Raw genomic sequence first — 25050 nt, forward strand, 5'->3', positions numbered from 1 at the left:
CGGTCTAACAACAACACTCAAGAAATACAAGTGAAGGACATTTGGTATCTCATGATTACATGAAAACAATTTTAGACAATTTTTTTAAACTTGAGACACTTAAACACATGTAGCCTTCAAACTTAACTGTGTTCTAGATTATTCAATATTTAAATTACATCGACACAGAAAGCCAGCGCTCCGGGACAACCCGGAGGGATAGGTGGGGAGGAAAGAGAGAGGGGGATTCAGGATTGGGGGGACATATGTATACCTGTGGCCAATTCATGATGATGTATGGCAAAAACCATCAGGATATTATAAAGTAATTACTCTCCAATTGAAATAAATTAATTTAAAGCAAAAGAAAGACTTTAAAGAATGACATGTTTTACTGTTTGCCAGGACCATGCCCTTGTCAGCAAGACTTGTCTCCATAGATACTGTAGAGGTGCTTCCATGATTCAAAGTTCTTCCTTGAGCTTGTTCTGCCTGATTAATGACCCAAAAGTGAATTATCTGTGCCTTTATGTGTTAATACCTGAAATGTATTATTATCTAATATATTAAGATAAACCTTAAATATATGCTTTTACTAATATTACTTTCATATTTGCTAAGTTTAATTGTATTCAAATGGTCTTATATGTATAATTAAGTTTCAACACCAAAACAAATACTTACAATAGAAATTCAATAAATTCCACAAAATTCCACAGTTCTAATAAACAATATGAAAATACCCATGCCCACATTTTTAGCACTTACCATACCACTAAGACAAACAGAAATGATGAAGACACAAAGCGTACTACAATTGAATCTCAATTTCTTACAAAGTAACTTGGACTAAAATCCATTTTATTTCTGCCAAACAGTATGTTTTTCTTGGAAATGGAAACAGAATATGAACCAACATGGTAAGCGCTTGAAAAATGATTCAAAAATGTGAATTAAAGGTTAACTATTTATTAAGACAGAATAAGATAAAAGGACAGTGTTCAGCAAACTGGTACAGAAGATTCCAGTGACCTGCTCAAACTCAACGGACTGATTACAGAACAAACCCAAACCCCAGCACGTGCACTCTCCCGGCTCACTGGTCTCAGGTCTGGACACCCCTCCCACACACCCCAGCCCTCCCTCTGTACTGAGGACTGAAGCTGCAGCACAGGCTTAAGTTCCTCAGCCCACCAAGTGCCACTGCCAGGGTGTGGGAGGCAGAGGAGGGAGGCAAATGGGGGAGACATGCCAGGAGATGCCTGAACTCAGAAGACAACCTTCAGCTTAGACCCCTGCCCACTCGTAGATCTCTCACCTCTATGGCCACGGCCATGGCCAGATCAGAGCCGAGTGAGGGAGGCTCACACCCAACAAGCTGGGTTGGAACTCTGGACCAGAACTCTGGACCAAAGCTCTGTCATGTAAAGTGACTAAGTTTTAAGCTCAATTCTCATCCTTTGTTAGCCCTTCTCTGAAAATATGACTAGCTGAGAGAAAAATGCCATCTAAATTTTTCAGCTTCACAGTACTATCCACATTACCATCACTGCTTGCTGAATTTAGGGACATGACACACCAAACAGACTTTCCTGCAAGGACCAACGCCTGTGCAGTATTTTTCCCAAGGGAAAGTAGTTCAGAACAATGGTTTTAGAAACAGATTTCTCAAAGGACATAGTGATATATTTCTATGATAATTTCATTTAGCTATATTATTAAGTAACTTTATGTTTTTAAGAAAAAGTCCTCCATATGCTAAGAGGTATCGCTCATATTAAATTACTATCCCCAAAGGTATAAACACAGTTGCCAAAGATTCTATGGCCAGGAACATCTTTAACTTCTATCTTCAGAAAAGGTACCTGTGTGACATTAATGAATGGAACAACACCCTACTAATAAATTGACAACAGCATATAATTAAAACCTAAAAGTTATTTACTTGTAATCTACTGTATGTTTACACAGAGTAAGAATTAGAACATAGTTTTCTAACTTACTTTCCTCTTGCATTTTATAGCGTGCTGATTTTTGCTGCACTCAATCAAGCCAGGATCAATGAACTAACAGTAGTGAGGAACACACATGTCACTCTATCTACTTATCAAGTGCTTTCAAAGCAAAACCATAGATATGAATACTTACTTATCAAAGCTATCACTATTTTTGATGAAGCTCTCCAGTTTTTCCTTGGCATATTCCACCACATCTGAATGAAGTTCAATCCCATGATTTATTCCAAAAGGACCTGCAATTGTAGCAGCAGCATTTATAAACATTAAGAATGCCTTTACAGAGCTCTTTTAATTTGTTCATTTATCTATCATAGGAGCATTTAAAGAGAACTCAAAATGTATCTGCTGGCCACAGATTTATAAAGCTATATGGAAATATATTTACATTGCTTTAAAAAAGTCAGTCATAAAGAGTTCTCTCAGGAGTATATTTTATCTGTCAGGACAATATCACCAAAGAAATAATCACATTTCTATATGAAGTTTAAGTCATTTGCCATTGTTTTCCATTTTGCCATCATAATTTACCATTATTTATCACCTGTTAAAAAGCTTTGTTAACTCTCAAATGTCTGAATCCATGGGCTGACACAGGTGTGCACCCATTGCCCAGTAAATTCTTCCAGGGCTGAGACCACACCCTCTGTCCCTAGAGCTCCCAGGGTCCAAGGGAGTGTGGCCACTGGGCAAAGCTGGTAGACGCTCCTGTTCCAGTGCACTTCTGACTTCTTACTTGGTATTTCTTCCTGTACACAGCCAAGGATGGGTGACCATCCAGGAATGAGGAGCAGGGGGGACAGTCCCGGGATGGCTCCTTCCCCAACCCTGGTCCTGGCCGAGAACACGACCACCTGGATTCCTATTTCCTAAGGCGACTGTGTTTCCTGCCTGCTCTGCGACCCCCTGACAGTGACACACTATCTCACCTAGTCACCTCGCTCCTCCCAGACTTCTGACACTGAGCCAATCGGGTTTTTCACTCTACATTTCTTTTTCCAAATTTTAGTTATATTTTTATCTTACTTTGCAACTGGTCTCCCAGAAAAAAGTGTGTGGGGGTGGGGGGGGGGGGCGGTGGTTGGTGCATGGGTGTTATTTTTTGGTTATCTGGTACATATCTTTGGAACTACCTGAATGTGCCCCTACTGAATGCCATTAAAAACACAACATATATGGGAGTGCTACGGACCTCGAAGAACTTTAAAATAACCAAAAAATCACATTTACATTCAAATGAACATTTTTGAATGTACAGGAAGGGTATGAAAATACCAGCTTGTAATCTAGGAATTACCGAATGACAAAAATTAAACCAAATGTTCGGAAACCATCTTCAAGTCGAAAGCAGATAAACCTACTATATTTCTACTGATTTGCTTTGAAAAAAAAAAAAAAAACTGATGCTACTTGAAAAATGTATTTAGATGAAAAGATTAAGTAAAAAGGTACTTGATCCATCATACCACGTAACAGCATTAAATTCCTTTGCTGCTTTTATACTTTTTTTTAAGTTATTCTGATCAATGTAATCTTTTCACTTCTCGGTTTTTGTTTCATCAAACCATTAGCCTTTATCTGCAAATTAGAGCATCCACTCAATATTATTTAAGATCTCTTATAATTCCTTATTATTAACAAAGACAAATAGACAAAACTTAGAATTTTCTTTTTTTCAAAAAATAAATGAAAATGGCAAAAAAAAAATTAAACAGAGAAGTACATACAGTGATGCCACTTTTTTAGTATTCAGTCTTGAGTAGTGTGAAAACTTGGACTTCCTTAAGGAAACAAAAAAGGCTAAGAAACCCTGAATAAAGTTTTGTCTTGTTGTTGTTCGGTCACTCAGTCGTGTCCGACTCTTTGCGACCCATGGACTATAGCACACCAGGCTTCCGTGTCCTTCACCACCTCCCAGAGTTTGCTCAAATTCATGTCCATTGAGTCAATGATGAATAATGATGATGAACAAAGTTCTCCTCATTTAAAAACCTCAAATTACACTACAATTACTTAACATTATAAACATAGTAAGGAAAATATTGCTCTAGGAAATCTAATTTTTCTCTTACCCTTTTATAGCAATCCATTGAATGTAAAACATTAAGAGACTTTTATATTTTCATTAACTATTAAGAATCTAGTTGTATGGATGAGAAATCACTAAAAGGCCAATATTTCTAGGGTTGAAGTTTCCAATAGAACTGAATGAATAAGCACTCTAAGAAAGGTGTCAAGTAAAGAATGTAGAAGTCTAGGCTGCTATTCAGTATTTCAAACTGCTTTACTAGCAGAGGGAGTCAACTTGAGTGCTCTGGACCAAAAGGGACTACATACTCTGTCACTTAAGACAGCTCTGGTCTCATTTTCCTTTTCTTGCTTTCTGCTCACATAATATCTAAGAACAAAGTGGCAACTTTTAGAAATAAGGCTTAAAGTTTGCTAAGAAAATTTAAGACTTTTTCACATCACCTTGACACAAAATAAAGACAATTTCATTAACATACAATGGATTTGACAGATAAATGTACATACTATTATTAATTCTGATACAAACACCACTGATGATTTAATGGATGGACTTGTTTAATTTTAAAACAACATGGAGGTATATCTTTATTATCACTAATAAATTAAACAGTAATTAATATACTGAAAAGAATGCACTAATAGAAGGCAGAACTTATATGGCAATGTCACCAACATCTCATTTATTTAGAATGTGATATACAAGTAGAACACATCGAGGATATGATAGAAGTGTATGTGATGCTTTTTATTACAGTTCATTTGACACCTGTATTAAACAGAACAGAAAAATAGGACATAGAAAACTGAAAAATATGCAGCTGCTTCCAAGGAAGGGGACGAAGAGGTCTGGGTGGGAAGAGGCATTTCCACCATTACACCCTGTTGTCTAAAGTGTGTCAACACAGGCATGCACAACTTTTTCAACCAAAAAGTGATGTGCTACTCAGAGATTTTTTTTTTAAGTACACTATTTTCAAAGAAATGGATAAATAATACAAAATAATTCTAACAGAAAGATATAAGCTGTCACTGGAGAAAATGAAAAAGGCACACAAAAGCAAAGCCTAAGATTTCCTAACATCATCTAACATGATGTTAGCATGAATCTGACTGCACTGAGCAGATTCCAACGTTACTCTGTATGTGCCAATGGGAAGAGATCTTTCTAGAAATAATAAATGTTTAATTTCTGTCATACAATTTTTTTAACTTTAAAAACCCTGTCATACAATTATTTAAAAAAAAATCAAAGTACTAACAGTTGACCACTATCTTTAATAGCTAAGTATTGAAAGAGAAACTTACACAGAAGTCAACATTTATTAAGACAAATACAATTATTAGAAAAACCTAGATACCCTATATTAGAAATTATTTTTAAGGCTGGCAAAAGTTCATTTACTAAGAGCAGTAACAAATACAATGTCAATATAATAATAATCTCTAGAGAATGTTTTTCTTTTGTGGTACTTGAATTAGCTTATTTATCACTTTCCAGTTAGTCAATAATCAGAACTTATACATAAAGGTCACCGATTATTATGTCTAGCTATCAGGAGTCTATCAACACCTCCATTTCTCATCTATATACCCCTTACTCCTCTCCTCTCTGAAGTACCAGAAAGGTGACAGAGTGTGGTGTGCAGGTGGAAGGCTGCCCTGGCAGGCGTGGGAACCTGAGAGCAGCATGAGCCGAGGACGCTGTGCCCTCCGTCCTTTGTGGAGAGCTAATCTGTGGAACAGCCTTAGCAAGACCACTTCACAGCACACGGTACGTGACTAGAGGAGCCCTAAAGATGCACTTACTCAGTCACTGGGGCAGGTGGAGGGGGCCGGGGGGTGCAGGGGGAGACACAGCGGATTCAAGGCCAGTGCCTCAGTTTCCAACTCTGGCTCCTACAGCTGCAGTCAGACCAGTCACGTTCCCCGTGAGGTCCTTTCTACTGTGTAAAATGGGTCTGTGGGAAATCACTAAATGATGTCAGAGTCTTTCATACCATAAAATACAAGACAGCTACAAATCACCAAAAATTAAAGCATGCTCTCTTTGCGAACACTATGTTAACCACAGCACCAAAACCGCAGCCTGTTTATAAGTGGTTGTCTACCCTGACTGCACATTAGAATAACCTGAGAATTTTTAAATTAAATGTAAAAGTAGATTAAATTTATTCTGATTTAAACTGTGAACAGAGGCAGGGAGTCCCTCAGGGAGAGGCCCAGGCACTGCAGGTGACCCTAACGGGCATCTTTGTGATCACACTATCAACACTCCCCTCATTACTGCAGTGCCCAACCTAAATGTGTGTTTAAATCTCTTTGGACTATCAGATCTGTGCTGTCTTGGGTAAAATGACATAGAGAGATAACCACCACACACACAAAAAAAGAGAGAGATTAACAACCACAAATAAAAGCATCAGGATAAAACTAAGTATTTACCACAAGAGGGAGTAAGTGAACCAGTTATTTGGTTTTTAGGAAACTAGTGAAAAGTTTCTCAGCAAGAATTAAAACATACAGTCATCCTTCGGTATATGGGGATTGGGGGAGAATGGTGGGGGGCTGACTCTAGGACCAGACCCTGAAAATACCAAAATCTACGGACTGTGGACACACAGGTCCCTTGTATAAATGGGAGGAGTATTTGCATATATGACCTGCACATCTGTACATCCTCCCCTAACTGTCTCAACTACTCAATACCCAATACAATGTAAATGTGAATGTTATGCATACAGTTGTAAATACAATGTAAATGCTATGTATACAGTTGCCAGCATGCGATAAATTCAAGTTTTGCTTGGGAGATGAATCCTCAAACCCTGGATATGGAAGGTCAACTATATATGGAAAAACACCCTTAAATAAACTGCAATGATACTTCGTTACTAATTCCGGGCATCTTTGGGAAGATTCAGGAGTAACTTTATAAGGATTCAGAGACAGTAATAACAGGTGGAGAGCAGACATGAGCAGGTCTCTTTCTGAGAACACCCTGCCAGTGTACTGCAAAAAGACAAAGCAGTACAAAGGGAGACAAAAGAATGGGGAAGAAAATGAATCAGCCAAAGATTAAGGAATCACAACCAAATTAAGAGAAACTTACTAAGATACACCTATTTTCCTATGGTTTCTCCATTTGATTATATGACGTTAAAAAAGCACTGTCGAACGTTTACTCAATCTTACCACGTTAAAGCTTCAAATTCTTTGGCTAGCAGGGCACACCTAAGACTAGAAACCTGCTCTCTAGGTTTGTCATTGGCCTTGTGAGGCAAGTTTTGCAATTAAAGAGGAAGTTCCAGTCCTGTGGGCTTCCCTCAGCTTATGGAATGAAGCGCTGGTTCCCCAGGTGGCTCAGCAGTAAAGAATCCACCTGCCACTGCAGGGTCGGGATCCTGGGTCAATCCCTGGGTCAGGAAGATCCCGTGGAGGAGAAAATGGCAACCCGCTCCAATATTCTTTCCATGGACAGAGGAGCCTGGGGGGCTACAGTCCGTGGGATCACAAAAGAGTTGGACGTGACTTAGTGACTAAACACCACCCAAATCTGAAAAATATGTTTAACAAAATCTGAAAAGGTTGGTTTAAACAATTATGGACCAAAGGCTCAAGGCCCAAAGTAAAATGCATTCCTAAAATGTCAAACTATCAAGAACAGATGTCAGAACCAGCTGCTTTAGATACCTCCACCCAGTGGGCTGATAATACCCACCAAGTCTAACGTGGCTGAGTAATTTACAACTGCAACTCACATGTCTACACTGGAACATTACACCAAAGCAAAGTCAGTAAACTGAGAAGGTATGCTCAACTATAACATAACAGAACATGGTTTAAAAGGCAATGTAAACAGCATTCGTTATCAGTCCTCTTCCCCTGGAAGCCATTTCATCAGCTCTTTCGCTGCACTGTGTATTCACCTGCAAAAGACACTCCAGGGCCAATGCATGTGATCAAGTCACAAGTAACCAAGACACATCGATACTCAACAACTATTTCCTGACCTAAATGAAGAACAGCCAACAAAACTGACTCAATGCTCCTGCTGCTGGTTCAGAAATAACACGCACAATATGTGGGATGTCTTCTGCACAGCCGTATGCTCAGCAGCTCGCACAAAGGCACACATAACAAATACTCTTTGAAGAAAGATAAATGTACATAAAGGGAGCTATGGTCCCAAATTTAAAAAGGTTTACAAGTAAGACTGAGGCCAATCATCTATACAAAGCATAAAAATGTGTATTTTTCATGTCTTTATAAGTATACTGGCAAAAAACCAAGTGTCACATCTATTTCATCACAGAATGAGGCATTGTACAGAAGTACATCTTACACAGAAAAGTATATTCCATTCAAAATAAATTTATTAATTTTAGCGGCTTGCTAGAAATCTTCTAAAATGCAATTCATATTTTCCTTCATGTACCTAAGAATATTCTTCTGATTTCAAGTCAACCATCATCCCCATAAACATTGAGTCTGTGCAGAAGCGGAGGTGTTCCCAGGGCTCCATACGCTGTTCTTCAAGTGGGGAGGGCAACCAGACAAAGTGGAGGAGAGGCAGGTAAGGAAAATCTTTAAAAGTATGCCTTTTGATTCTTTTGGATTATTTAACTCAGTGAACGTATTGCCTATTCCACCAAATATAATTAGAGAGAAGAGAGAGTGGTGTTCAGGTTTCTGCCTTGAGTCACCAATAGATACACAGGGGGCAGAAGCCAACCTCAACTGCTCTGGTGTGTGGCTAGGGTGAGGAAGGGTCACTCGAGGTGGAGACAGGTTGAACTTTCAGAATCTCGTGCACACTGAAGAAGAGATATGCAGTAAGCACAGGAAAATCAAGTATCCAGTTTGTTGGTCAGCTTGGAAGATGCAGTGTCCACAGCTCCGCAGAGAGACCTGGTGCTGGAAACCTGTGAATCCTCTGCACGTGGAGGTAACCTGAAGACAGAAGAGGAGCCGCCCTTCACCACAGGCTGAAGGCAAAGAAGCTTCCACAACAGGCTAAAGTAAGTGTCTATAAAGGAAACGCAAAGAGGAGTGAAATCCATCAAAAGAATCTTTGCAGGCAGAAGGCATGGGATGGTGGCCAGGCTGATGCTGCAGGAGCCGCCCACACAGGGTGTGAAGGCCAGTGCAGGTGCAGCCCTGCGATACAGGTAAGCCGCTCACATGGGCGCTAGTCCAGCACATCTCAGCCCAGGAAAGACTGAGGAGAGAGCTGAGGCCACGGAGCCCGCTCCAGAGTAGTGCCTCACTGGAAAACTGGAGATTCACAAATTATTTCATACAGATACACAAACTGAGAAAGGTTTAGTCATTTTCTGAAGCATCCAGTCAGTACTCATTATTTGTGGTAGTTTATGTTCTATAAAGTCCAGAAAAACAATATGCAAATAGCTTCAAGGGAAGAGTGTGCATATACTACACATATATACCTACCTCAAACAGACAACAATTTTCAGTCCTAAGAACTCACCCTAGAAGAGTCTGTTTTCTTTTATGAAAGAAATGAGCTCCAGAAGAAACTGGCCCAGCACCAGAGTTGTTTGCACCATGCTGTGAGTGCATCCTCTGGCCACTGCCCTGAGACATGAGCAGGACTGCACCCCTGACCTGGCCCAGGGGCACCATGTCCAGAGAGCAACTCACTCCGTCCCAGAACACATGCACCAGTGACGAATACTGACGTGAGGGTTACAGACACACTTCAGAAAGGAAGCAAATTCACAAATACAGCTCAACTGTGCTCAGCTGACAGATAATGCAGATTGGGGAGTTAAGCCTGAAAGTAAAAACTCAAGATGCCTCACTATGCCAAGAGATCCACCTGACACCCTTCACAGCACTGAAGGAACTGCCTTTCAACCTCTAATAGGGAAATATACTCAAATTACTGTAAAATTTGCAAAATTTCTAAAACTTGTACATGTGTGTGTATGCTCAGTCATGCCCATCTCTCTGCAATCCTATGGACTATACAGCACACCAGGCTCCTACATCCATGGGATTTCCCACAGGCAGAATACAAGAATGGGTTGCTATTTCCTCCTCCAGGGTATCTGCCCAAACCAGGGACCAAACCTGAGTCTCCTGCAGCTGCTGCACTGGCAGGCGGATTCTTCATCACTGAGCCACCTGGGAAGTCCCTGATACAGGGTCAGTCAAGTCAAAGTCACTCAGTCGTGTCCGACTCTTGCGACCCCATGGACTGTAGCCCGCCAGGTTCCTCTGTCCATCGGATTCTCCAGGCAAGAATACTGGAGTGGGTTGCCTTTTCCTTCAGGGTATATGGACAGAAAAAAAATACACAGAAGCCCAACTAGGACTAAGAACAAACAGTTTAAATGGTAAGGAGCTTTACTGATTTCAGAAAATCTTAGTAGCCTAAAGGAAAGGGTTCTTTTCAAAATAGATTTACTCACAGCCCAAAATAAAGCACATACCAAGAATAGTCTGTAATTCCTTAAAAAAAAAAAAAAAAAGTAGGGTAAAAAGATAGAGGGAAAACTGAAGTTTAGCTTAATGCAGAGAAGAAAATCTGCCTTAGAGAGAACCATGGAAACCTGCAGAACTGTGTTCTGTCCAGAAAAAAAGGGATAGGGGAAAGGAGGCTCTGGATCTCCCTCACTCTCGGGCCTCAAGGGAGGCATGAGAGTTTTCTAAAGGGGTGCTTAAAAGGAAATGAAGAGAGATTTGAAAATCATACTTCTGAAAAAGGGCTTGTACTTAAAAGAACACTTACAACTCATTAATAATAAGGATGCCAACAATGTAATTTAAAAGTGGAGCAAACAGCTGAATAGACATTTCACCAAAGAAGATAGAGGAATGACCAAAAATCATAGGAACATAACGCTCTACATCATTAGTCATCAGGGAGGTACAAGTTTAAACCACAAGATACCATGTTATGCCCACGAAGATGCTATTTAAAATAAAACAAAACACTACCAGTGAAGATATGGAGAAACTGGAACCCTCATACATTGTTGGTGGGAACAGAAAATGGTGCAGCCACTCCAGAAAAGTTTGGCAAGTTCTTAAAAAGTTAAACACAAACTTACCATACAGTCCAGCAATCTCACTCCTAGGAATCCACCTGAGAGAAATGAAAATGGATGTCTCCACCAAGTCTTACACATGAATGTTCACATCAGCATCATTCAAAACAGGCATCAAGTGGTGAAAGAACAAACAAAATGCGGTCTACCCACACAACACAGTGTTGCTCAGCCACCAAGAGGAATGGAGTAATGATACATGTCACAGCACGGGTGAACCCTGAAAATCTAACACTCAGGGAAAGCAAGCATACAGAAAGATCATACGCTACACGATCCCACTGACATGAACTGCACAGAAAAAGAAAACCTAGAGACAGCAAAGAGGCAAGCGGCTGCCAGGGGCTGGGGGAGGGAATCTTCACGGGGTGATGGAAGGGCTCTCAAAATGGATTACCTTCATCAATGAAGGACTAGATTCTCTGTGACAGTTCTTCATAGGAAGACTCTTAGAATATGAATGTATCTTCAACTGGAAACTAAACAAGTTATCTGAAATGAGGTACAATTTAGAACTTGGAATCATCCATCTTCTCTGTGTGGGGCAAAAATAAATTCCATTTATGAATAACTGCTTCAAGTATACTTTAATCATGAGAAATCTCCTGAAGTGAGGATAAACCTAACTCCTCTCACTGAACAAGAGCTCTCAAGACTGCAAGGTAGAGATTCCCCAAGAGGCCTCCTCCACAGACCCCCACTCTCCCCGCCTTAGCCTGGACCCCCAGATTACACCAGCACGTCCCTGGATGAGAGCTGCTGTTACCAGGGAGCACCTGTCACCCTCGTCTTGTGACTGAAGGGCAGTGCTGAGTGCCAGGGTGCTATCAGAACTTAATAAGACAAGGTCATGGGAAGCACCAGGACCCAGCCTGAGGCACCACACTCAAATAATTACAGGGAGCATGTAAGCACCCTCCTCTGGAGTGAGTGCTAAGTGATTTCTGTGGAAGTGTCCCCTCGATTTAATTAAATGCTCAAGAAACACAAACCAAACAAGGGGAGCAGCAGAAAAATGATTAGCTTCTCAGAAGCTGGAGAGATGCAAGATTAACTGTAATCACAGTTTTACAGGCTCTGTTCTTTCTTTCCTTTTAAAAAGTTTTTATCTTTCTCATCAAATACTTTCCTCATCAAAAGGAGAGAAATTATACCTTGATCCTGACTGCAGGAACACACACAGACGAATCCCCGAACAATATCCAGTAAGGGTGGTCATGCCTGTGACTGAACACTTGTGACTCCCTGGAGCCTGGGAGCAGGAGGAGATGTCCTCCCTATGGACTGCCACACAAGGGTCTGTGTTTCCACACTGCCTTCAGGTTGGAGGAGGAAACATTCCAGACACAATAAATTAACGCATATACATGAAATCTAGAAAAACAGTACTGATGAACCTATCTGCAGGATAGGAATGGAGATGCAAACACAGAGAATGGACTTGTGGACATAGCAGGGGAAGGAGAGGGTGGGACAAATTAAGAAAAGAGGCACTGACATACACACACTACCATATGTAAAACAGACAGCTAGCGGGAAGCTGCTGAATAACACAGTGAGCCCAGCCTGGCGCTCTGTGATGACCTAGAGGGCTGAGATGAGGTGTGGAAAGCTCAAGAGGGAGGGGATATGTGTACAATTATGGCTGATTCATGCTGTTGTACTGCAAAGACCAAAAAAACATTGTAAAGCAATTTCCCTCCAATTAAAAAAAAAAAGTCAATAAAGTTGGCGGATGGCCCACAAAAGCAGCTAGCCCCAGGAAGCCCATTTCTTAGGGACCAGGACTAGGGAATGGATTGAGTCAGCAAGGCTGCTAACTGTGATTCCTTTTCTCTCCGCCAGGCCTTTGGCTAAACTCCCGCCTGCATCAGGAGCCAGCTAACCAGCTGGAGGAGCAGAACACTTATCTGAGGCTGGACTCGAGCCCTAGTGGCTAGAGCTGGTAAAGAAGCACACTGACTCAAGGACAGCAAGCCCACTTTGGGAAGAAGCTCTCTCTACCACTCCACTCTGCTCCTTGGATTTGGAGATCCTCTCAAATCCTGGATCCCTTTTCTAGAGGCTCTCATGATACAAGAGTTGGATTTCTTGGAATCCCAACCTGATGAAAATGCTATCTCAGAATCACAGAGATCACCAAATGTAAATGCAAACTGCTTACCTTCTCTCTGGGCAAAAATGAATAATGTCACCTTTCTGACCAGTTACTACGTATCAGGAACTGACTCCGTAGTGAGATAAACAGGCTTCTTTTAAGTGAAACAACTGCAGGCTCCATGACTGGGAGAAAAAGAGTAGAGACAGCCAGCACGGAGCAATGGGATTTCAGGCTTGAAAACGCCTGAAGCTATACGATGTGAGCACATAATTTACTGTCCAAACTGGGACACTTTGGCAACAAAAAGGACATTACTAATATTGACACTAGGATAATCAAAAAAAATCAGGACTGCTTAGTCACAGGGGGATCACAGTCATTTCTCTAAAGTCCTCCAATGATTCCCCCGCACTCCAGAGTGAACTGTAAGCCACAGCCTCGACCCTGTAACCTGGGACGACACCTCAGCCACAGGAAACATCACATGGGATAAGAACCGCTCACTTCCTGTCTCTCCACCCCCGCCAGTCTAGTCTGCAAACCCCAGGGCAAGTCTGTGTCACATGGGCCTTGGTGTTGCACCTTGATGCCTGTCACGTGGTGGTGCCCAGCAAACACCAAAGGGAGCTGTGAGCTGTGGTTGTCCATCCTCCGCCCGAGGTCACCATGCCTTTCAGCAGTGTCTCCCCTGGCATGCTTTGTCCACACACAGGCTCAACTTCACAGCTCTCATCTCCTAGCTATGGGACCACAGGCAAGTCACTGAACTTCAGTGACTCAGTTTAAACACACAGGAACCATGACAATACACACTTCACATGGTTACTGGGAACACTAAACAAGTTACTAGACTGTGTCAAGTGCTTTCAGCAATGCCAAGCCTTCATCGTGAGTACCAGGAAGCTTTGTGAAGGCAGTGCTAGCTGTCCCTTCTGATTACTGCTGTTCCCTTGCTTCAGAAATAACGCTTGGCGGACACATTAACAACCCACGCTCTTCCCCCTCTTCTCCGCCCTGCGTCCTGTGCTTTGCCCCAGCAGTGCCACATCTTCCGCCCCCCACAGGGTTCTAGATCCCTAACAAGTACAGCACCACCCCTTTCAGCACAGGACACCAGGGCCCACCAAACTCTCCCAGCCGCTGTCAGGATGCTTGACCTCAAGTAGGCTACAAGATGCTCTGGAGCCTCTCACCTGCCAACTGCTCAGTTGTTACAGTACAGACAGTGGTTGGAGGATCAAAAACAGTTCCAAGAACTTTTCACGTCTAGCACTGAAAGCAAAGTTAACTATGGGGGTCAGGGCTGAAAATAAGAAAAGATGACTACTCTGACCTTAAGGAAGGAAGGAACTACTTTGAGCATTCAAACATATGCTGTATACAAAGTTATAAACCCTGTAAATCAGAAACAGCAGTACAAACTCAGCTTACTTTTTAAAAAAGAATTTTACAAAAATAAAATTACCTAAAATTAAGCCCACCATTGTACTTAAATATCCGGTTCCACTTCCCAGGTTAAGAAAAGACAATCCTGGTTGAAGTTTCAATGCTTCCATAACTTCAGAATAAATGCAAGGTGCTGACAAGTGTATGTTGCCATGCTTCCAGGCTAAGTCTTTGTACGCATTGTCTCGGTAGCCTTCCAAATAGTAATCTCCGCGATCAATCGCTCTGAAGGCTTGCTCCACTCTTTCAGTGCGGATATACTGGGCTTCTTTTAAGTTATCAATTAAGTCATCATTATCTTCCCCAGCACTCACAGCTCCTCCCATGATAGTATTCAAATCAAACCATAAATTTTAAACTGTAATAAAATTAGCAGAAATGGCTTCCAATAATGTAGTGTGGTTTTGTTTTCCTTTTAATATTGCACTTGATTTCCAAAAATAAATTAATCCTGAAAGGGAAGAATAAAAATAAACAGGTTTAAATGAATGCTCAAAAGAAAAGTAATTCTAGTTTATTAAATATATAATAGTCATTGTAACTAACGACCACTTCTCAAGGACATAGTCTCTTCCAGGCACAGAGTTAAGCTCCTTAAATATAGTATTTATTCTTAAAACCACCACAAAGGGTAGCTTAAGTGTGATCTCATCTCTCCAGAGAGGAAACCTGGGACACAGAAGAGTCAAGTCACCTCATCTTGTAAGGCCCAGTATAGCAGCCACAGTTCACACAGGGCTGCCAAGACATAGGCTGATTAAAATTAAATACACCTAAAAATCCAGCCAGTCACACCAGCCACACTCCAAGTGCTGAACAGCCCCACGTGACCAGTGGCTGCCATAGAGGACAATGCTGCTCTGGAAGGTGATGCTGCTGGGGTGAGGTCCCTGCTGGTCTAGACTTCAGAGACCATGCTCGTCATCACTGAGTCACATGGACTTCTACAGAGTGTGGAAAGCCTAGATAAATATGCACGTGTTACTTCATTTAAAATTCCTAAACAATCCATTAACAATTCCTAAACACACCACATAAATTCAAAATGTTAACAGAAGAACATATTACCTAATCACTGAATACAAAATGGAACTTAAAAAGAGACTCACATATTTAAAATGTGTGTGTATTTAAATCTATATATATATATATATATATACATACATATATATATACATATACAACTCTTAAGATTTTCTTTGGTAAATTCTGTCACGATGAGACCACAAACTTTGTTAACAACTTTTAATAGTTTAAGCACTAGAACGTAAGTTATACACACATGCGTACAACAACTTCTTTAACAAACTCAGCATAGTTGAATGGAAACATAAGTACAACTTGTTAAAATAAGAATTTCAATACTGAATACACAATTTAAGCTTTATTCAACAAGTTAATAAGCAAACTCATATATCAATTAAATTCTGAATTAATAAATCAGATAAGGGGGAAAGTGAGAAATGAAATAGCCATGGCCAAAAACAAGCGTTCTGACGCACACTCTGGCCAGGAACTAGAGAAGAGAGAAGCAGTGAGAGGAGCAGGGTCCCGCACCAGCAGGCTGCCCCACTGCCTGAGCCCCTCGTCTTCTCCTACTTCCCCCCTCTGAGAGTCTGACCATAAACTCCCCTCTCTCTACTAAAAAATGAACAAACTGGAAGTTTTGCATACAATTTCAGAAGGCTCCTGAATTCCCAGAGGCCCCTGAGTCTACTGCAGCTTAGGAACATCTACTACAGGTGACAGTAAGTAACTTAAGTCGCTCAGTCATGTCCGACTCGTCACGACCCCATGGAAGGTAGCCTACCAGGTCCTCTGTCCATGGGATTTTCCAGGCACAAGTACTGGAGTGGCGTGCCACTTCCTTCTGCAGGGCATCTTCCCGAGCCAGGGATCAAACCCGAGTCTCCAGCACTGCAGGCAGACACTTTACTGTCTGAGCCACTAGGGAAGCCCTTTCAGGTGACAGTAAGTCAAGTATTAACACGGGAAATTACATCTCCATTTAGAAAGTGCAGGGCATCTGTGTTTCAGATCTACCGCTACAGGCCTTAGACACAGGCACTCAGAAGGCTAGAGAGAACACGACCTTGTCACCCAGGTGCACCACACCCTGTGGAAGCAGACTTCCCTGACTCCTTTCCCTCTAGTCTGGTAGGAAAGACAAACAGATCTGAACAGAAAGCTCAAAGGGTAATGCAGGAGGAAGTCAGGAAAGGCTTCCCGGAATATAAGGTACAACCTGCTAGGATGCATGTTTCTTTAACACAAATGAAAGTTACTTAGTTGCTCAGTCATGTCCAACTCTTTGCCTGTGGACTGTCTCTGTGGACTGTAGCCCGCCAAGCTCTTCTGTTCATGGAATTCTTCGGGCAAGAATACTGAAGTAGGTTGCCATTTCCTTTTCCCGGGGATCTTCCCAACCCAGGGATTGAACCTAGGTCTCCTGCATTGCAGGCAGATTCTTTACTGTTTGAGCCACCAGAGAATCCCAACACACAAATGAGCTCACAGTCAACAGAGTAATGACATGGAGATAAAGATGAAGGTGTGGTGGTCACAATATATGTGCATGTTCTGAAGTGACAGGAAGGGACAAGCTTCCACACTTTAGAGCCACACCTCAGCAGCTTATGAAAACTTTCAACAAAAAGCTGAGAATAGAGTACCTTCCTGTAAGACAATGGACAGTGTCTTCAAGTGATCCGGGGGACTGTGCATACAGATGAAAAAACACTAAGACATTTTCCATGAATTAAAACAGACTGCTGCTGCTGCTAAGTCACTTCAGTCGTGTCCGACTCTGTGCGACCCCATAGACGGCAGCCCACCAGGCTCCCCCGTCCCTGGGATTCTCCAGGCAAGAACACTGGAGTGGGTTGCCATTTCCTTCTCCAGTGCATGCAAGTGAAAAGTGAAAGTGAAGTCGCTCAGTCATGTCTGACTCTTAGAGACCCCATGGACTGCAGCCCAACAGGCTCCTCTGTCCATGGGATTTTCCAGGCAAGAGTATTGGAGTGGGGTGCCATTGCCTTCTCTGTAAAACAGACTAATGAAGGCTATAACCAGGTTCAGATTTTTTAATTTTAATAAATAAAAATGACATCTGTCTCCACGTAAAATGATATTCAGGGCCTGAATGTCAAAGCAGGTCAAATGTCAAAATGTCAAAGCACGGTTAAAGCAGGACCATGATCACTGGGGTTACGACTGTGGAGGACTGATTGACTAAAGCCAGGTACAGACCCCAGCAGAGACTTAGCTGCACTAGAAATTTTATTGAGATTGTTGTTTCTGCTGGTACAGCTGGCTGCACAGGCTTTGAATGTTACACCCAAAGCTGTGCTTCCCACAAGCCCAATTGCTTTGCAGAACAGTAGGTGTTTTCAGAGGTTACAGTAGAAAACCCAGGACAGACTTCTCAGGCCCTTAAAAAGCTCTCAGAAGACCTCAAGGACTCCAGACCACATGTGGAAAACAACTGGCATAAACAATTCCAAAACGAGATGAGCACAGAAGTTACACAAGGATGTTACAGGGCACCCAGCCCAGATACAGGTGGAATGAAGAATCAGAAGAGTTGCCTGGAGAAGCACAGACAGCAGAAGGAAGGAAAGGTGTCGGGATGTAGAAGAGATGGGGGCCACGTGCCCACTCAAGGCACTATACACAGCACCGCAGAGCTGAGCCTGGGGAAGACAGCAGTGCTGCTGAGGCCAGAAGAACCCGGGATCTAGGCAAGCTGGCAGGCCCCAGGACACAGAGCCTGGGCCTCAGACTGCCAGGGAAGGCTCAGAGGCAGACAGGGCACACTGAGGGACTAAAACAGGATGTTAAGGGAAAACCAATACCCACCAGAAAACAAAAGGACCTTTAGAATGGGAACTCGTTATTTGGTCTGTGGAAGACAATATTTAGTATTTACATAGTAGCACCAGTGCAAACATAATTCCTTATTTAATCTGAATAGTCGTTTAACCACCCGGGGCGAATGAGAGTAGAGATGTCAAGGGGAATGGGAGCTAACCCTTTATCTGCAATGGAGAGTAAGAGCTGTCTACGCTGCACAAGTATCTCAGTGTGCACCGTGGAGGCAGCATTCCCGTGCTCTGTGGTGGCTCCATGCCGTCCCATCCCCTCTGGTGTCAGTCTCCTGAGTAGGGACAGGTGGAGCCGGGAGCTGCTGTGCTGTCGTCAAGGCCTGTAGTATCACTTAACCTTCTCAACTGTGTGCATGCGTTATGTGAACAAAACTGACAAGGTAAAAATAAAGAGAGCAGTATTGATTTATTTAGACCAGATGAAGTACAATAGAGACACACGGACAATAATTTCCTAAGGAATAAAAATACACTAAATAAAAGTATACAGCAGAAAAATCAAGGAACAGAAAAAGGTCATAATATAAATAATTTACATCACAGAGCTTCAAAGATGTCATTTATCATATACATTTTTCTGAAAAAAGTGAAAAATGAATCCTATATTACATATAAATTATATGCATAATTATTATAAATTCCATTTTATAATATTCACTGATTTGATTATAATAGTAGTATACAAATTCACAGAAAACTTGAAAACCAAGTAAAATAAAGATTACTGATAATCCTAACCTTCAAAGAGCCACTATTATTTACTCTCTAGGCATGAATATTCTTGTTTTTTTAACACAATGTTAGTATTATACTGTATATATATATATTTCAGACTTTCACTTGATACGTCTTAATTATTTATTCATGCCATCAAAAATACTTGCAAAATCCAAGGCCATGATATGCCACCAGATAGATGCATCCAAGTAGCCAATCCCCTGACTATGGAGCAAGAGATTGTAAATTGATCAGAATCAATGTACATATGAAGAGTCTGCAAGTTAAACCTGTAGTGAATATTTTGATAATTCAACCATAATCCCCTAACTTGAAATACAGTTCATTTATGAGTAAAGAAAACAGTAGTTTAAAAACCCATTACAGCAGTACATCATGGGATGTGTTTGCCATTTAATTCTGAGGTAATTCCATCTCAATCATGCAAAGTACCAAACACAAGTTAAGAGACCAAGGTCCAGCCTTGACCCCAGTGACAACTTTGCTGTATGGCTCTAGGTATCCCTCCAGGACATCATTTCCTCACCTGTGAAATGAAGAGGCTAAATTCTCTGATTCCTAAGGTTCCCCAGGGCTCTGACTTCTCTGCTAGTTGGGCATCGGTTAAACCTGCATTTGAACACAACTGAGTTTTAGTTATCTAGGAATGAGTATTCTTGTCTCAGCGTTTCTGTTACTTCAATCACAATTTTTTCTGCTTCCCTTCTGCCATTTTCTGTAACACAGAAAAAAAGTTTTAGGGGTGTTCAAGTCCTACATTAAACATAAAAGCAAAATAAGGACTCTGAGAACAAGAAGAAAGGATGAAGGCAGAAAGGGACAAAATGTAGAATAAAGGACTGAATAGTTTAAGGAAGCAGTCGCCTATACTCCTAGAACACATCTCACCCCGCAGCCTTTTCTCTCTAGGATGTGTCTGGCATGGAAGAACAGAGGGCACATTCACAGAAGCTCACCTGACATGATTTGTAAGTGCTCCAAAGGTTGCTTGCTATTCTTTCAAAATCAGATCTGCGACTGGAATGTATTTGGGTTGAGGGGAAGAACTACTGGTGACGCAGTTTAATATTATGATGTCTTTCAGGCAGCTCAGGGATGTTTTACAGAAGGTTAAAGACAAGTCAAAGGAGGTGGGAAACAAGCAGATGGCAGACAGATGTCGTGAAAGGGGAAGAGAACAGACTGAACAATGACTCCTCCCTCTCCTCCTGGCTCAGTGGCAAGCAGCCAATGGCAGCTCCTGTGTGCTCCTCTCTCTGCAGAGGTGGGGACAGAGAGCTCCCAGCTTTGGGGGAAGAAGATGAGTGACCCACACAAAGCAGAACACACTATCTGAGGGCATGAACAAAGGACCTTTCTCTTTTGGGCCCTCAAGGATCTTGTCATGGGAGCTATGGACCAAGGCTGCTTCAAGTACGGAGGCAACCGCACAGGGGAAATCCTTTTTCAATCATGACAAATAGGTTTCAGGGAATATAGAAAAAGAAGAGGATAAGCTAGACTTCACTACTCCATGCCAAACACTGCTGAGAACATTCACTTAACTTTACATCAATGGTAATACAAACCCTACCCTTGTTTTAGCAGTGGTAACATACACATGGGCAATTTCCTATGCACCTACTACCTACTAAGCACTGGAGTTTATATCTTCAGCATACCTATGAAGAGGCACCAATTTTATTTTACTGAGGAGGACAGAGCTCAGAGACCACGAGACAAGCTCACAGATGGCAGGGGCTGAGCCACAACTCAAATCCAGTCTATCAAGCCATGAACCTTTCTGAAACACAACAGCTGGCCCACAGGTTCTTGACCCCTCACTCAGAAGAACTTCCCATTCTCTTAGCTGAAAAGATGTTCAATTCAGCTCTCCTTCCCTCTCCTCAACCTCTCATTTCCTCCTCTTCCTGCCTTTTGGACTTTTGGTTCCAAAGAAAGATCACATCAGAGGGAAACAAAGCATCTGATGTCATTTACTGACCATGCGTCTCAGGCCAATTGTTTAACCTGTGGTCTTCAGTTTCCCTGTCTATAAAATGGGAAAAATAACCACATCATCAAGTTGTGAAGAGTAAACAATGAGCTACATATAAAGTTCTCAACATACACACCATGAGGGTATATCTGGTGAGCTGGATGGAACTGGAGGAATCAATGTGAACACATGATATGAGTTTACAGTATTTATGTGTACACACACACACACACACCTTGTTTATGAAGGCCTATAAGATTGGCAATGACTGCTTTTCACTCTGTCGACCTCCCCATCCACACTGAGGGCCCTCAGGGTCCAGGCCCCGTCATCAGCAAGGACTCTGGCATCTGAGCTGCAGGTCCTCTGTTGCCAGACCTAACCATCATCCTGGGCACCCTCACAACTGTTCAAACTCCAAAGCCCCAACAACTGCACTGTCGGAATCTCTGAGGAGCTGCTCCCACTGCCCCTCCAGGTCCTCATCTCATTCTCCAAGCATGTTTTGTATCGAATCACTGACCCTTCCACCACTGTACTTAACCTTCAGGCCTTGAACTCCTATAAAAGGTCAGTCTGCACATATTTTAGGATTTGCAGGCCACAGTTTCCATCACAGCTTCTGAACTGCGCTTCCAGAGCAAAGCAGCCACAACCAGCTTATAAGTTAAACAGGGTGGCTGTGTTCCAGAAGGTTGATTTATGGACACTTGAAACCTGATTACATACAATTTTCACATCATAAAATATTACTCTTTTTCTGTTTTTTTTTTCCAACCATTTAAAAATGTAAACATGATTCTTAGTTTGCAGGCTACACGTAACTGCTGGCCCAGTTTAACCCATGGGTCAGTTTGCTGACACCTGTCAGGACCACTCTCTTCCCAAACCAAACAGGCCCCACAAATAATGCTTCCTTCTCACGCTCTCCTGTTCCTCTCCGCTCCTCACCCTAACTTTCTGCCTCACTCCTCTTGCGGACTCCTGACCTTGGACAGTCTGGTCATCTCTTGGCAGGCTCCCCAGCTCAGCGGGGGTCCCTGCACCCAGTTCCCTCAGCAGCTCCCATGGGCATCTGGTGGAAAGCGGCCTCTGGTGAAACAGCTCTCAGTGAACATCTCTGCCTGGTACCCCAGAGAGCAGATTGCTGGTGACTTGATCAAGGAGGCACCACAACAACTTCTCTGCTGTCTGCCTGCTTTCTTTGGCTTATGGCCCTTTCCACTGTCTTCCAAGCAGCCCCATCAGGCTGAGTGCTCACTGTGCCTCCTCCTTCCACTTTTAAGGAACCCTGTGATTACACTGGACCCATCAGAGTAATATAGGATACTCTCCCCATCTTAAAGTCAGCTAATCAGCAACCTTAATTCCCCTTGGCCATACAGGATGACCAATACATTGTGACAGGGCTCAGGAATTAACATAAGAACATCTTGGGGAAGGAGGCATTACCTGTCTGCCATACCACCCAAACTCTATAGTAGAACGCTGATCCATGGGGAATTAAATCTGTACACTTGGGGACTGAATCCATTCCCACCTATTACTCACCCAAGACACAGGAAAAGAAACAAGAGATCACAGTATAATCAGTGGCAAGAGATTTGCTCATGTTCCTTTACAGAACTTGGAATTCACTTAAGTATAAGGCATGATCATGTGAAGACAATCTAAAGCCCTCTGCAACAATAACAACTATACCACACAATAACTGCACGAGGACTTTAAAGGTGACCCTGAAATTCCACTTGATGTACTAACTGTAAATACTACAACAAATAAAACCATCAATGTTTTGCTTTGGTTATTCTTAAGCCATGTATCATTTTTTTCTTATAAAAGACAATGTATGCCCAGCCCTAAGCCTTGAGCATTATCACAAAAAAAACTTTAGCATTCCTAATATATTATACCATTGGGAAAAACTGTGCTCAAGCTTAAAACCACTTAGGGCACCAATCTGCTTCATTCCTGACCTTGCTTTTAGGACAGTGGGAAGCCACTACACAGATTCTGAGTGCTGACAGAAAGTAAGGGCAGCATGAGTAAGACCCCATATGTGAGAGTTGGCACCTTTTCTCAGTTGCTGGTACCTTTCAGGATATTTGCAGCAGATTCAAAACTGTCCAACTTGAATGCAGTATGACCCAGGTTGGCCGCAAGAGGGAGCACGCTTTTAAGAACACACTGCCCTGCAGGTGGTGCTTTGTGTGTTACCACTAAAAATGAATGGAAAGATGCGTGAGCAAAAAGGATATTAAGACAATTAGGAGCAGGACTTGATTTTAATAACACTCTGCACAACAGAGCGATTAATGTATATAAAAAGAAGCAAGCAGACACTGAACTTTATAAATAAGCTTTGAACTAAGTGAGAAAAAGGCCCAGAATCAAACATATTTATGAAGGTCTAAACTCCTGGCGTTTACCTTAACACTGACCATGAACCTTACTATCAACTATACTCTTTATTTTATTAAGAATTAAATAAAATGTACATATTCAAATTTAGTAAAATTCATTTTCTCTAACACCACAGACAGCCAAAAGAACTAATGCTACAGATAACTGAAAGATAGTTCTTTAAGCTTCAAAGAGTAAAATAAATTGATCAAAGTCTTCCTACGGTGTGACAGTTCCACAATCTTTGAAAATATCCAATATAAGTCAACATTTCTTGATGGTCCCAGATCATTACCAAAAACATCAGTGACAACAGTATGTTAGGAACACCTCAGGGACTAACGCATGCAGGACACATGCTCCACAGTGTAGAATTCGGTCTTTCCCTTTCGCGTAGGAATTTCTCGTTTCTTGTTGACCAGATGACTCAAATTTGCTGTTTTACACATGACCATATAGACCTGATGTGGCTCCAGAACCACCGCTCTCCTGGCTCCTCCAAGGCTCTCTCTCCTTTCACTTCTGACTTCACCCACACAATACTGATGATGTGAGACTGCTCCCAGGCCTGGCCTCTCATTTAAATGGACACTACTGCTATGTAAGGTCTCATAATCTCTGAACAGCATGTGACTCCTGTTACTGTTTAGCTTCTAAGTCATGTCCAACTCTTTGGGACCCCATGAACTGTAGCCCACCAGGCTCCTCTGTCCATGGAATTTCCCAGGCAAGAATACTGGAAATTCCTACTCCAGGGGATCTTCCCAACCCAGGGATTGAACCCATGTCTCCTGCATTGGCAGGTGGTTCTTTACCACTGAGCCACCGCGTGAGGTTCCATAATCTTTGAAAAGTAGTATGTGACTCCTAAAACATTATTATCTTTATCATTAGTGCAACTGTCATTAGCTGAGCACTTACTGTGTATTAAGCTTTAGCATTTTTATGTACGTTAACTCAAAACTCTATGTAACAGTATTACTTCCAAGGAAAGGGGTTACCCAACTTGCTTAGGAGACAGAAAAGGCTTTGAGTTCAAGATCTATTCTTACATCAAGCCCTTTGTTCTTGAAGACTGCAGATCATTTCACAGGAAAGAAAACAAGACTCAGGACAAGGAAGTAACTCTGAGTCTCAATTCCTGCATCTATAAAAATGAGACTAGTGATACTCACCAGACAAGATCCTCTTTGACAAGGCTGTTGGAAAGATTAAATACTTACATGAAAGTGTGAAAATGTTAAAGCACCAAAATATTAGCATCTCATATTGCACAACTCCCAGATATGGTTTCCAGGTGGCTCAGTGGTAAAGAAACTGCCTGCGATGCAGGAGACCCAGGTTCAACCCCTGGGTCAGGAATATCCCTTGAAGAAGGAAATGGCAACCCTCTCCAGTATTT

The 25050-nt window shown here is 42.0% G+C and overlaps 1 protein-coding gene and 1 long non-coding RNA gene across 10 annotated transcripts in view; both read right to left on the bottom strand.

The window, feature by feature from the left end:
- PCMTD1 (protein-L-isoaspartate (D-aspartate) O-methyltransferase domain containing 1) overlaps positions 1 to 25050 on the bottom strand; it is a 48228-nt gene that overhangs the window by 14502 nt on the left and 8676 nt on the right. For 2 of the 9 annotated variants that reach the window (XM_061438728.1, XM_061438727.1), the window contains exons 2-4: positions 19794 to 19876; positions 14665 to 15096; positions 2128 to 2230 (exon numbers count right to left, since the gene is read on the bottom strand). The exons of 1 other annotated variant lie outside the window; for it this stretch is intronic. In XM_061438728.1, the coding sequence (XP_061294712.1) occupies positions 2128 to 2230; positions 14665 to 14971 (410 nt within the window). In that variant the 5' untranslated portion in view covers positions 14972 to 15096; positions 19794 to 19876. Of the gene's footprint in view, positions 1 to 2127; positions 2231 to 14664; positions 15097 to 19793; positions 19877 to 23318; positions 23465 to 25050 lie in introns of those variants that run through there. 6 more of the 9 variants (XM_061438732.1, XM_061438733.1, XM_061438730.1 and 3 more) reach the window with 5 other exon arrangements.
- Positions 4678 to 14658, bottom strand: LOC133260413 (uncharacterized). The gene is made up of 2 exons (XR_009740806.1): positions 10119 to 14658; positions 4678 to 8975 (listed from the first exon to the last, which is right to left on the bottom strand). It is a non-coding gene; the product is annotated as an uncharacterized LOC133260413 (long non-coding RNA).

This window comes from Bos javanicus, chromosome 14, assembly GCF_032452875.1.
Source record: "Bos javanicus breed banteng chromosome 14, ARS-OSU_banteng_1.0, whole genome shotgun sequence".
In the NCBI taxonomy this organism is placed as follows: domain Eukaryota; kingdom Metazoa; phylum Chordata; class Mammalia; order Artiodactyla; family Bovidae; genus Bos; species Bos javanicus.